Here is a 13989-nt window from a genome sequence, read left to right as displayed (position 1 = left end):
GGTTGGAGGTTGAGGCAAATCGTCTGGCCGCTGATTAAGCGCAGGCAGACACCAGGGCGGTTAGAAGAGTACAGGAGGGCGTGGTGCGAATCAGAGAAGCTTTGAAAACCAGTTTCAGGAATGGCCAGGCTATGGTGTGAAAGTTCTGTTTGTTTCTCCTTGATGGAACCCTACCCCTCCCCCGGGTTTCACTCTACTTTCCTGTAAGCTAAGCACCCTCACCTTTCCCCTTCGATCACTGCTTGCAGAGGCAATAAAGTCATTGTTGCTTCACATTCATGCATTCTTTATTTATTCATCACACAAACAGGGGGATGACTGCCAAGATAGCCTGGGAGGGGTGGTGGAGGAGGGAAGCACCAGGTGGGGTGGTGGAGGAGGGAAGGACAAGGGAAGGAGGGAAGCACTTTAAAACTTACTGAATGTCAGCCTTCTGTTGTTTGGGCAATCCTCTGGGGTGGAGTGGCTGGGTGGCCGGAGGCCCCCCCACCACGTTCTTGGGTGTTTGGATGAGGAGGCTATGGAACTTGGGGAGGACGGCGGTTGGTTACACAGGGGCTGTAGCAGCGGTCTGTGCTCCTGCTGCCTTTCCTGCAGCTCAGCCATACGCTGGAGCATATGAGTTTGATCCTCCAGCAGCCTGAGCATTGACTCCTCCCTTCTTTCAGCAAGCTGACGTCACCTACCGTCTTCAGCCCACCACCTCTCCTCGTGGTCATATTGTGTTTTCCTGCACTCTGAGATTGTCTGCCTCCATGTATTTTGCTGTGCTCTGTCAGTGTGGGAGGACAGCATGAGGTAAGAGAACATTTCATCACGAGTGCTTTTTTTTCACCTTCTAATCTTTGGTAGCCTCTGGGAAGGAGAAACATATGCAGCTGGTGGAGGAAAAAAAAGGGACAGTGGTATTTAAAAAGACACATTTTACAGAACAATGGGTATGCTCTTTCACAGTAAACCTTGCTGTTAACATTATATAGAACATGTGCTTTCATTACAAGGTCGCATTTTGCCTCTTATTGAGGGTATGCCAGTTTGGTGTGAGAGGTCACTCACGCAGGGCCAGGCAGCAGAATTCGGCTTGCAGGCAGCCATGGTAAGCCACAGTCCTTTGGCTTCTTTAACCTTCATAACATGTGGGAATGGTTTCGAACAGCAGAGTCCTCACTTCCCATACAAAGTAGCCGTTGGGTTGGCCATTAAAAATGGGTTGGCAGTTTAAAAGGAGGGGCTGCGGTTTCCGGGTTCATGTGCAGCAGAAACTCAACTAATTCCGCCCCCACCCACACCCACCCAGTTCTCTGGGATGATGGCTTCACCCCTCCCCGCACTCGGTGGCTAACAGTGGGGAACATTTCTGTTCAGCCACAGGCAAACAGCCCAGCAGCAACAGGCACCTCTGAATGTCCAGTTACTAAAACCACCCTATTTCAACCAGGTGACCATGAATATCATCACTCTCCTCAGGATAACACAGAGAGATAAAGAACGGATGTTGTTTGAATGCCAGCAAACACCGGGACCATACACTGCAATGCTTTGTTCTGCAATGATTCCCGACTACGTGCTACTGGCCTGGCGTGGTAAAGTGTCCTACCATAGAGAACGGAATAAGGCTGCCCTCCCCAGAAACCTTTTGCAAAGGCTTTGGGAGTACATCCAGGAGAGCTTTATGGAGATGTCCCTGGAGGATTTCCACTCCATCCCCAGACACGTTAACAGACTTTTCCAGTAGCTGTACTGGCCGTGAAAGCCAGGGAAAATTAATCATTAAACACGCTTGCTTTTAAACCATGTATAATATTTACAAAGGTATTCTCACCAGAGGTCCCTTCTCCGCCTTCAGGGTCCGGGAGCCCGCCTTGGGTGGGTTCGGGGGGTACTGGGTCCAGGTCCAGGGTGATAAACAGATCCTGGCTGTTGGGGAAACCGGTTTCTCCGCTTCCTTGCTGTGAGCTATCTACAACCTCTTCCTCATCATCATCTTCCTCGCCCCCCAAACCCACTTTTGTGTTGCCTCCCACTCCCTGGACTGAGTCAAAGCACAGAGTTGGGGTAGTGGTGGCTGCACCCCCTAGAATGGCATGCAGCTCATCATAGAAGCGGCATGTCTGGGGCTCTGAACCGGAGTGGCCGTTTGTCTCTCTGTTTTTTTGGTAGGCTTGCCTGAGCTCCTTAATTTTCATGTGGCACTTCTGCGGGTCCCTGTTATATATAGCCTCTGTCCTTCATGCCATTGGAGATTTTTTCAAATATTTTGGCATTTCGTCTTTTCAAATGGAGTTCTGCCAGCACGGATTCGTCTCCCCATACAACGATTGAATCCCATACCTCCCGTTCGGTCCATACTGGAGCTCTTCGGCGATTCTGGAACTGCATGGTCTCCTGTGATGATGAGCTCACCACGCTGGCCAAACAGGAAATGAGATTCAAAAGTTCGCGGGCCTTTTCCTGTATACCTGGCCAGTGCATCTGAGTTGAGAGCGCTGTCCAGAGCAGTCACAACTGAGCACTCTGGGATAGCTCCTGGAGGCCAATACCGTTGAATTGCGTCCACAGTACCCTAAATTCGACCTGGCAAGGCCGATTTCAGTGCTAATCCCCTCATCGCGGGTGCAGTAAAGAAATTGATTTTAAGAGCCCTTTAAGTCGAAAAAAAGGGCTTTGTCATGTGGACGGGTGCAGTGTTAAATCAAGATAACGCTGCTAAATTTGACCTAAACTCGTAATGTAAACCAGGGCACAGACAAATTAGAGGATTGGGCCAAAAGAAATCTGATGAGGTTCAACAAGGACAAGTGCAGAGTCCTGCACTTAGGACGGAAGAATCCCATGCATCGCTACAGACTAGGGACCGAATGGCTAGGCAGCAGTTCTGCAGAAAAGGACCTAGGGGTTACAGTGGATGAGAAGCTGGGTATGAGTCAACAGTGTGCCCTTTTTGCCAAGAAGGCTAATGGCATTTTGGGCTGTATAGGTAGGGGCATTGCCAGCAGATCGAGGGACGTGATCATTCCCCTCTATTTGACGTTGGTGAAGCCTCATCTGGAGTACTGTGTCCAGTTTTGGGCCCCACACTACAAGAAGGATGTGGAAAAATTGGAAAGCGTCCAGCAGAAGGCAACAAAAATGATTAGGGGACTGGAACACATGACTTATGAGGAGAGGCTGAGGGAACTGGGATTGTTTAGTCTGCAGAAGAGAAGAATGAGGGGGGATTTAATAGCTGCTTTCAACTACCTGAAAGGGGGTTCCAAAGATGATTTTATGATTTTTCATGATTTTCCAAAGATGATGGATCTAGACTGTTCTCAGTGGTAGATGATGACAGAACAAGGAGTAATAGTCTTAAGTTGCAGTGGGGGAGGTTTAGGTTGTATATTAGGAAAAAAATTTTCACTAGGAGGGTGGTGAAGCACTGGAATGCATTACCTAGGGAGTTGGTGGAATCTCCTTCCTTTGAGGTTTTTAAGGTCAGGCTTGACAAAGTCCTGGCTGGGATGATTTAGTTGGGGATTGGTCCTGCTTTGAGCAGGGGGTTGGACTAGATGACCTCCTGAGGTCCCGTCCAACCCTTATATTCTATGATTCATGATTCTATGATTCTAAGCATCATAGATGAATCCATGTTTGAAGGGTTTAGGGGTTTTGAATATTTTAATCAGACTGTTAATTCAGTTTAAATAATTTGTTTTATATGTTAGAAGCATAACTATCCTTGGCATTGGTCAATGAAACAATCATTCAGCTAACTTGACTCTTTAGCTGCAAAACTGTACAAGTGTGAGAGTGAGAGAATGTTTGTAAAGTGCTTTGAGATATTTAGGTAAAAAGTTCTAGGTATAAGAATGAAGCAAAATTCTTTTATACTCAATCTATTGCCTGAGCAGATTCCAAATTGATTAAGGATATCAGAAATCCATACTGTTGGCTATTGGTATATAAAGTGAGATCTGCATGTTACCAGTCTGAATACCTATCCTCAATTAACCCATGGCTCACTAGCTATGGGGTTTCTGAAAATCCTATGCATAGTGGAGGCACAATTCATTTAGATGCACTAGGAAAGGAGAAAGGAGCTGTTGGAGGTACAACAGATCTTAACAGTTTCAACAGATGTACTGGGTATTCCTTGGCCCACATCCTATCTTCTGTAGAAGAGCAAATAAAAATATTTATATTCAACGAAGTTGAAAGCTTTTCTCGGTCAATAATCCTTCATTATGTGACCAATGCTTTAGATATTTAATATTCTGCTAAGTGCTTGAGTATATGCTGTAGATGTTTCTGGTACAAAACCAAACTAGTTAGTGGGTATGACTAAAATTAACTGTTCTGCCCAGGAGGCTAGTACCTTCATAACAGAATTAAATAAAGCAATATGGTCAGAATGGACCACCATTATTTGGATCTTTACCTATTTTACAAAATAAATTACTAGATTTAATGTCTCTGAAATTAACTGGACATTTTGTAAAAGAAGAACATTTGCATTTTCTCTATCTGATGTGGAGAACCCCTTTGCATGCATAAGGGCACTTTCATGGAACTTTGTGACTTGCTTTCCCCTGCCCTGAGGTACAAGAATACCAAGATGAGAGCAGCCCTCACAGTTGAGAAGTGAGTGGCAATAGCCCTGTGGAAGCTTGCAACGCCAAACAGCTACCTGTCAGTCGGGAATCAATTTGGAGTGGGCAAATCTACTGTGGGGGCTGCTGTGATGCAAGTAGCCAAAGCAATCAAAGGTCTGCTGATATCAAGGGTAGTGACCCTGGGAAATGTACAGATCATAGTGGATGGCTTTGCTGCAATGGGATTCCCTAACTGTGGTGGGGCCATAGACGGAACCTGTATCCCTATCTTGGCACTGGAGCACCAAGCCGGCGAGAACCTGTATCCCTATCTTGGCACTGGAGCACCAAGCCGGCGCCAGGGGTACCCAGAGCTGCCTTCTCCGCCTTCAAGGTCCGGGAGCCCTGGTTGGGAGGGTATTCGCTCCAGGGTGATAAACAGTTCCTGGCTGTCGGGGAGAACAGTTTCTCCACTTGCTTGGTGTGCACTATCTTCAACCTCCCCTTCCTCATCATCTTCCTCGTCCCCAAAATCCTCATCCTTGTTGCGTGAGACTCCCCCCTTGCAGGAGTCCACGTACAGGGGTGGGGCAGTGGTAGGGGCACCCCCTAAAATTGCATGCAGCTAATTACAGAAGCGGCATGTCTGGGGATCTGACCCTGAGCGGGCATCTGCCTCTTGGGTTTTTTGGTAGGCTTGCCTAAGCTCCTTAAGTTTCACACGGCACAGTTGCGGGTCCCTGTGATAGCATCTGTCCTTCATGCCCTTGGAGATTTTTTCAAATATTTTGGCATTTCGTCTTTTGGAACAGAGTTCTGATAGCACGGATTCGTCTCCCCATACAGCGATCAGACCCAGTACCTCCCGTGCTGGAGCTCTTTTGCGATTCTGGGACTCCATGGTCACCTCTGCTGATGAGCTCTGCATGGTCACCTCTGCTGATGAGCTCACCACACTGGCCAAAAAGGAAATGAAATTCAAAAGTTCGCAGGGCTTTTCCTGTCTACCTGGCCAGTGCATCCGAGTTCAGAGTGCTGTCCAGAGCAGTCACAATGGAGCACTGTGGGATAGCTCCCAGAGTCCAATACTGTTGAATTGCATCCACACGAATTCCCATCCACACTAACCCGGCGATGTCGATTTCAGCACTAATCCCCTCATCAGGGAGGAGTACAGAAATCCATTTTAAGAGCCCATTACGTCGACAAAAATGGCTTCGTTGTGTGGACGGGTGCAGGGTTAAATCGATCTAATGCTGCTAAATTCGACCCAAATTCGTAGTGTAGACCAGGGCTCAGAGAGGTGTGATGTCTCTTTCCCTCCTGCCCTGTGCCTTGGTTGTAGGTAAAGGCTTGGGGAAAAGCCTTATGCTCCAAGGAACATTGTAAGAAAAGCACATAGTGTTGAACTTGCCAGTGGTGTGCATAAAGATTGTGTGCAGAAAGGAATCCAAGATGAGAGAACCCTGCCCCAGCCCTGTCACTGACAGACATGGACATTTTAAAGTGATACCTCACAGCTAGGGTTGCCAACTTTATAATTCCAGAAAACCAAACACCCCTGCCCTGCCCCACCCCTTCCCGAGGCTCCACCCCCACTTACTCCATCCCTCCTTACTTGCTTGCTCTCCTGCACCCTCGCTCACATGCTCATTTTCACTGCAAAGCCCAATAGGCACCAGGAGAAGACCAGGAGATGCAACAGTTTGAATGTGGGAGATAGAATGTGTGATTCAGATACCCTTCACCTCACCAGGGAGATATTTTAAACACTACTGGAAAATGAAACTTTTAAAACTTCTTCTGAAGTGTAAAGAAGACACAAACTATAGACCAAAAACAGTTTTAATGAGAGTGCCAATTGAAACTACTTAAATTTATTCTTCTGGGTTTTTTTTTCCCCATCATGCATGTATTGAGTCCAATAACTTGTTAAATAGCTTATGTTTGGCTAAAGCATATCTTCCAGAAGTGCATCTAGTCTTGATTTAAAGACCTTATGAGATTGAGAACCCACCACTTCCCATTGTAATTTGTTCCAATTGTTAATCACTCTCACTGATAAAAATGTATGTCTTATTTCTAATTTGAATTTTTCTGGCTTCATCTTCCAGACTTTTTTTATGCCTTTCTCTGCTAAATTAAGGAGCCCTGTAGTATCTGATATTATTTCCCCATGAAGATACTTCTACACCGTAATCAAGTCACCTCTCCGTTGTCTTTTTGATAAACTAAACATATTGAACTCTTTAAGCCTCTCACAGTAAAGCATTTTCTGTAGTCCTCAAATTATCTTTGTGGCTTTCTTCTACACCCTCTCCAATTTTTCAACATTCCATTTAAAATGTAGACACCAGAAACAGATACAGTAGTCCACTATTTGTTTCACCAGTGCCATATATTCTCCAACACGCTAGTGTTGCTCTCCAAAATGGTGAATGATAAAAGGGTGAATAGGTCAAAGTGACTTTAAGCTTCAAATGTAGGTGATTAAGACAGCTAATAAGAATACAACTTGTAAAACAGAAATTGGGGATCAATTTTACTTTCTTGGGGGATAATGGGTAATCCAAAAGGGAAACTAAGAATCTGCTCCACCCTTAGCTCTATTTTCTTCATAACTTGTCAGATATTTCTCTTGACAAGTACAAAACCTGATTTGTTCATGTCACATCATCCGTATAAATGTTTTATATAATGCAACATTTTGGTGCAGCAATTCTGTTCCATCTATGAGAAAATGGACTACAGTTCACATTTGTTAGTGGTGGTAACTTGTGGAAATGATAAACCAATAAATATATTTTTATTTCATAAATGCCTATATTGTAATTTTGTGTGTGGAGTTAGGACCACACATTATCACAGCTGCAATGGGTCCATTAAAGGCCCACTCCTAAAGCCCAAATACAAATCCGTAGAGCACAACCACAGAAATGCACACCTGTACAGATACCTATAAAAATAAATCTGTAGAAACTGACTCCCACACCTACATGCAGACACACACGTGTATTCATGTGTACACAATTAGCATGCACTAACACATATATTTCCAAGTTATTTATTATTACAATTGTTGTATAGTGCCTAGAGACCCCAACTAAGATCAGGGCTCCAGGGTGGAAGGTGCTGGACATACCCATAAAAAGAGAGAGTCTGCAACAAAGAGTTTATAATGTAGCTAGACAAAGACGGGGAGAAATGTATGACACATTGGCTCTTCTGCAATTACTGGTCAACAACATTCACTTTTTAAGAAATAATACATTTCTTTTAGATGTAAGCAGTGTCAGGATGAGCTCCACCCTGACATCTGGTGGTGAGGTGTGGCAAGTTGTGGAAAAGAACTTCAGGGGCTGATCTCATTTGCATAGGCACACCCACCCCGCCTAGAATGAGGCCATAGCTGCCCAAATGGTCACTTTGGCTGCTGTGGGATCCCCAGTGTCTCTGTTATTGGGGCAGGAAGAATAAATTGTTATTACCCTGATTATGGGAACTGTGCTTGGAACTGTACTTGGCCTTTTGTTATGATGGAGGGACTCACCATCAACTAAGTGGCACTCGCTAGGCAAGGGTCATGGGTTCCAAAACTCTGAATAGAGAGAGGCTGGGGACAAGTATTAGTACTTGGTGGTATGGGCCCCTTGGTGAAGGCATTCCATGCTAATTGCATTTCCTCCTCTCTTCGCTGTAGAATATCAGAGCTAATTTTGATTCCATGAGGAGTCTAGTTACAGGCTGCTGAGCTCACTTTGGGCTAATGGTGCACCAGCACTGAGGCTCCCCTACTACAAGCTGAATTCACCAAAGAACTGAACTGACTAAGAGCTGAAATCACTGAGCATTGTGTTAAGTAGTGGGGGAGCCTGAAGATATATTGTGGAGCAGTTTGCGGGAGGGCTGGAGTGCCTTGTGGACAGGCTGGTGGAGCAGTTTGTAGGACGGCGGGAGCTGCTGGTGGGCCGCGGAGCTGAGCTGAGCGAAGGAGTTCGTGGGGCAGCTGGCGGAGCGAAGCGAAGGCCTATGGAGCTGTGGGGCGGTCAGCTTCAGATCACGTAAGGTGCCTCTTACCCCCGTCCCATCTCCACCCAGGTTGGGAGGTAAAGCTCCGCAGATAAACTTTCGAACTCTGGGGCTGCCCTGACCAGGGACAGAGACTTTTGGGTCATTGGACTTTTGGGACTTTGGGTGATTTGGGGTTGCTGGACTCAAGAACCAAAGGGAAAGGGGCATGCCCCAATTCGCTTGGGGTGGGTTTTTTGCTCATGGGTTGTGTTATGAATCCTGTTGGTGGTGTTTCCCCAACATAATGCCACATTGTTTCTCTCTGTTATTAAAAGGCTTTTTGCTACACTCAGACTATGTGCTTGCGAGAGGGGAAGTATTGCCTCTTGGAGGCGCCCAGCGGGGGTGGTATATATTTGTCCCAGGTCACTGGGTGGGGGCTCGAGCCGGTTTGCATTGTGTTATTGGAATGGATCCCCTAGATATTGAACCCGGCCCTTGTTGCTGCCAACTCTGACGGGCAGAAGGGTTACATAGAATTCCCTTCTCTTCCAAAAACTTGTTACGAAATGAATACACGCACATTTTATGTCATCAATTTTTTTGTGCGCAAGCCAGCAAAAGGAATAAAAATTAAAGAGTAAGGCTGCAAATTTTATTCACACAGGTATACACACATGCAGCAATACAAGCACCTCCCTACACAAAGACACAGTCTTTTACACACACTTGCCTATGGAGACCATTTTCCATACACTTTTCCAGGGGCTGCCTAAGTCACCCAGCCAGGAAGGAAGGAGGGTGGGCTGGACGGGGGTGGAGGCTGGAGGAGAGAGGATGGGGAGGGAAAGAGGCCAAGGATGAGAGCAGAGTGGGGGTGAGAGGGGGCAGTGAAGGAGAGAAGGGGATGTGGGGGGATATGTGGGGTGGATGGGGATGCAGGGGGAGGCAGAAGGCTACAGGTGCGTGAGGATGTGGGGGACACAGGGTGTATAGGGATATAATGGGAGCGCAGCAGTGTATGGAGGTGAATGGGGTGCAGGGGGTGACAGGCATGGGGGTGGTGGCTCTGGGAGGTGGAGAGGATGGGTGGGAGAGCACTGTAAGGAGTACAGAGCTGGATGGGTAGGTGTGGGGGGCAGGATGGGATTGGATGGGAGAGGGATGCAGTGAAGGGGATGGGAGGGATACAATGACAGGGGGATGGTGGGACAGCGAGGGATGCAATGACAGGGGGATAGGGGTGCAGGGACGGTTGGGACAGGGAGGGATGCAGTGAGGAGGATGGGGATGCAGCCCCATTCCCAGCACTTGGAGACGGGGATACACATACCTCCAACTCCTAGGTGCCACTGATGGGGCAACAGACCACAGTTCGCCGCAACTCAAGCCAGCCACACGCAGAAGTGCAAGGAGAAGAGGGCTATGCAGCAGTGGGAAAGGCGTGCACCATGCAACCCCTCAACAGCCGTGTGGTGAGCACTCACAAGTGGTGCTAATTCCTCCCCTGCCCTGACCCATCCAATGGGAGCTATGTCTGAGAGCGGGGCAGCACCTATGGTTAGGATCTGGACATGCCAGCTGCTTCCCGACCTGGGAGCCGCGTGGTCCACGGTGCGGCAGCTAGCAGGGAGCCTGCCAGCCCCACTGTGGCGCCATGCACACCAGACATTCAATGGCCTGACCAGAGCCACCAGGATCCCTTTGTGTGACCTGAGGGATCTAAGACTTTTCTTTAAAGTTTTAATTCTTTTATGCATAATGACGGCCCTCTTAGGGAAGTTATTAAAGATATTCAGTACCTACTGAGAAATCAAATGGAAAAAGTCTTTGCAAGTCACCTCTAAACTTTACATTATAGATGTGATGAGTGGTCAGTTCTTATCCTGGTAGTTTATTGTATTCACTATTGAATTCTACAAAATTGCTAATATTATTAGCCCAGAAAAGCAATTCTTACATTAGCTGTATTGCAATGGTGTCTACCCTAGACCAGCGGTTTTCAAGCTGCGGGTTGCGACTCAGTACTGTAAGGCACTGGGTCATGGCGGCTCTGGTCAGCACTGCCAACTGGGCCATTAAAAGTCCTGTTGGCAGTGCTGCCCAGTTAAGGCAGGCTAGTCCCTACCTGTTCTGACACTGCGTTGCGCCCCAGAAGTGGCCAGCAACACGTCCAGCTTGTAGGCGGGAAGGCCATGGGGCTCCGTGTGCTGGCCCTGCCCCAAGCACAGCCTCCGCACTCCCATTGGCCAAGAACCGGCCAATGGGAGTGGTGCCTGCAGGCAAGAGCCACATGGAGCTGCTTGTGCGCCTCCGCCTAGGAGCCGGACCTGCTGCCAGCCACTTCTGGGGCACAGCATGGTCTCCGGTGCCAGGACAGCCAGGAAGCCTGTCTTAGCACCCCCACTGTGCTGCTGACCAGGAGCCGCCCAAGGTAAGCCCATGCCCCTCCAAACCCAGAGCCTCCTCCTGCACCCCAAACCCCTCATCCCCAGCCCAGAGCCTGTACCCCCAGCCCAGAGCCTTGACCCCCTCCCACACCCCAACCCCATGCCCCAATCCCCTGCCCCAGCCCTGAGCTCCTCCCAAACCCAGAGCCTCCTCCTGCACCCCAAACCCCTCATCCTCAGCCCCACCCCAGAGTTCTGACTTCAAACCCCTGCCCACACCCCAAACCCCTGTCCAGAACCCCTCCCACACCCTGAACCCCTCATTCCTGGCCCCACTCCACAGCCCTCACCCCAACCCTGTGCCACAGCCCTGAGCCCCTCCAACACCCCAAACCTCTCATCCCCAGCTCAGCTGGGTCGCGGGCATCAATTTTCTTTAACTGGGTCACCAGAAAAAAAGTTTGAAAACCATTGCCCTAGACACCCCACCCGCATTGTGCAAGCAAGTCTACACAACAAAAACAGACAGTCATTGGCCCAAAGATAAATATAATTCACAGTTTATCTTTAGGAGTATGATCCTAAGAGACTATGAGGAAAGCTTGACTTATGCACCAGCAGTTCCATCTTTGCAAGAACAGGGCCTTAGCTGTTGAAGCCAATGGGAATTAAAAGTGCAAAGCAACGCTTAAGATTGGGCCTGGTAATTCCACATACTAACAACACTCTGCTGTTCCCTTCTGTGTGGAGCTGTGGGGCATGAGTCAGGGAAATACAGTAAAATGTAGGGACATTAAGGAATAAAATAAAATTCACTAACTTTAAAAGAAACTTGCTTTTTCTTCTGTTTTTCTTTTTCCACCTACAGCTTCCATTCTCATCCTCCTGTTCCCTGTGTTAATCAGGTGTGATCTTGTTTCTATCCTTTGTAGTTCTTTGAAAAAAAAACAAGTTTTCTCTTATTCCCTAAATGCAGCCCTGGCTCTCTAATGACATAGCTACACACACAAGTTGTAACAGTTTCACATAAATTGGTTTAAAAGCCAAGTCAGTCAAATCAGCACAAACCGATGTGTGGGCACATTTACATTAGTTTAAAACTAGTGATACTGGATTAGCTTGTGAGGTGCAAGCTAAACTGCTACTAGTGAAGTTTAAATCTGTTTAAGAGCAACCACGTGAAAAGTTACAGCAGTTTACCTCACTGTGTTTAACATAAGAATGCCTTACTGGGTCAGACCAAAGGTCCATCTAGCCCAGTATCCTGTCTTCCGACAGTGGCCAGTGCCAGGTGCCGCAGAGGGAATGAACAGAACAGGTAATCATCAAGTGATCCATCCCACCGCTCAATCCCAGTTTCTGGCAAAGAGGGGCTAGACACAGCACTCCTGCCCATCGTGACTAATTGCTATTGATGGACCTATCCTCCATGAATTTATCTAGTTCTTTTTTGAACCCTGTTATGGTCTTGGCCTTCACACAACATCCTCTTGCAAGGAGTTCCACAGGTTGATTGTGCATTGTGTGAAGAAATACTTCCTTTTTTGTTTGTTTTAAACCTGCTGCTTATTAATTTCATTTGGTGACCCCTAGTTCTGGTGTTATGAGTAGTAAACAACACTTCCTTATCTACTTTCTCTACATCAGTCATGATTTTATAGACCTCAATCATATCTCCTCTTAGCCATAGCTTTTTCAAGCTAAAAAGTCTTATTAATCTCTCCTCATATGGAAGCCATTCCTTACCCCTGATCATTTTTGTTGCCCTTTTCTGAACTTTTTCCAATATATCTTTTTTGTGATGGGGCAACCACATCTGAACACAGTATTCAAAAAGTGGGCATACCATGGATTTATATAGAGGCAACATGATCTTTTTTTCCTGTTATCTCTCCCTTTCTTAATGATTCCCAGCATTCTGTTTGCTTTTTTGACGGCCCCTACACACTGAGCGGATATTTTCAGAGAACTCTCCACAAGGACTCCAAGATCTCTTTCTTGAGTTGTAACAACTAATTTAGACCCCATCATTTAATGTGTATTGTTGGGCTTAACACCATGCAACACAACACTGAGGGTACACTAGGCCTTTAAGGGGGTTGTTTCTCCCTACTCTCTTCTCTGCTAATCAAAGGACCCTTCCCCCCCTTAATATATTTCCCCTTCAGCGCTCCCCTTGGGGCCTCGTGACCGCTCTCCCTCAGGGAGAGGTTATATAAACTCCAGCTTTGGGGGAGAAATGGGGAAGGCTCAATATATCTCATCCCGCTCAGGAGGCTCCTGCCCAGCTCGCTCACTCTCCCCTCACTCAGGCTCCTCATCCTCGACCCTAACTGTCCCGGGTCCCCGCCCGCTCCCTGAGCACCAACGGCAGCGCGAGGCCAGCCCCTCCCTCTGGGGAGCTCCGCGAGCCAGCCTCCCCCTGGCACTCGCCGCTCCCACCTTCCCCCGCGAGCCGAAAATGGGAAAACAGCCCCGCCCCTACTGGGCTCCAGCCACGCCTAGGGCTTCGCATAGGCTGCTCGGGTGTGCAGCCACGCCCCTCAGCCATGGACCGCCGCAACCGACGCGGCATCTCCGAGGCAGCTACCCCGCCTTCTCCCGATGAGCTGCTCAGGGGTAGATAGCCACGCCCAGTCGGAATAGACCCCGCCCCCTTGGCTGCCGGAGGCTGGAGCCGGCAAGGTGACGGCGGCCGTAAAGTACTGAAGTGTCGTGAGGGTGGCGGGTTTTTCGCTTGCTTTCTGTCCCAGCAGCCGGCCGGCGGGGGTGGGCAATGGGGTCGGTCTGTGTCGAGGAGCTGCTGGAGGATCTCAGGGTCTTCGGGGTGGGCTACGAAGAAGAGGCGGTGCCCGACAAACGTGAGGCTGGCGGCACGTGCCGCCGGGGAGGAGGAGGAGGAGGAGGAGGAGGAGGGCACTGGGGGTGGGGGTGTGCGGGGAGGTAGCGGGAGCCGGAATGGGGCTTGAGGGAGGAATTAGGGCGGAGGGGCTTCTGGGGCAGGTGCAGGGGGGTTG

At 48.4% G+C, this 13989-nt stretch overlaps 1 protein-coding gene across 3 annotated transcripts in view; it reads left to right on the top strand.

The window, feature by feature from the left end:
- The first annotated feature begins 13702 nt into the window (after window positions 1-13702).
- POLA2 (DNA polymerase alpha 2, accessory subunit) overlaps window positions 13703-13989 on the top strand; it is a 46615-nt gene continuing 46328 nt past the window's right edge. For all 3 annotated transcript variants that reach the window (XM_077822567.1, XM_077822569.1, XM_077822566.1), the window contains exon 1: window positions 13703-13833. In XM_077822567.1, the coding sequence (XP_077678693.1) occupies window positions 13749-13833 (85 nt within the window). In that variant the 5' untranslated portion in view covers window positions 13703-13748. The remainder of the gene's footprint in view (window positions 13834-13989) is intronic.

Source organism: Eretmochelys imbricata, chromosome 7 (genome assembly GCF_965152235.1).
Source record: "Eretmochelys imbricata isolate rEreImb1 chromosome 7, rEreImb1.hap1, whole genome shotgun sequence".
NCBI lineage: Eukaryota > Metazoa > Chordata > Testudines > Cheloniidae > Eretmochelys > Eretmochelys imbricata.
Note: the sequence above shows the minus strand (reverse complement) of the source record. Positions and strands in the feature narration are given on the sequence as shown.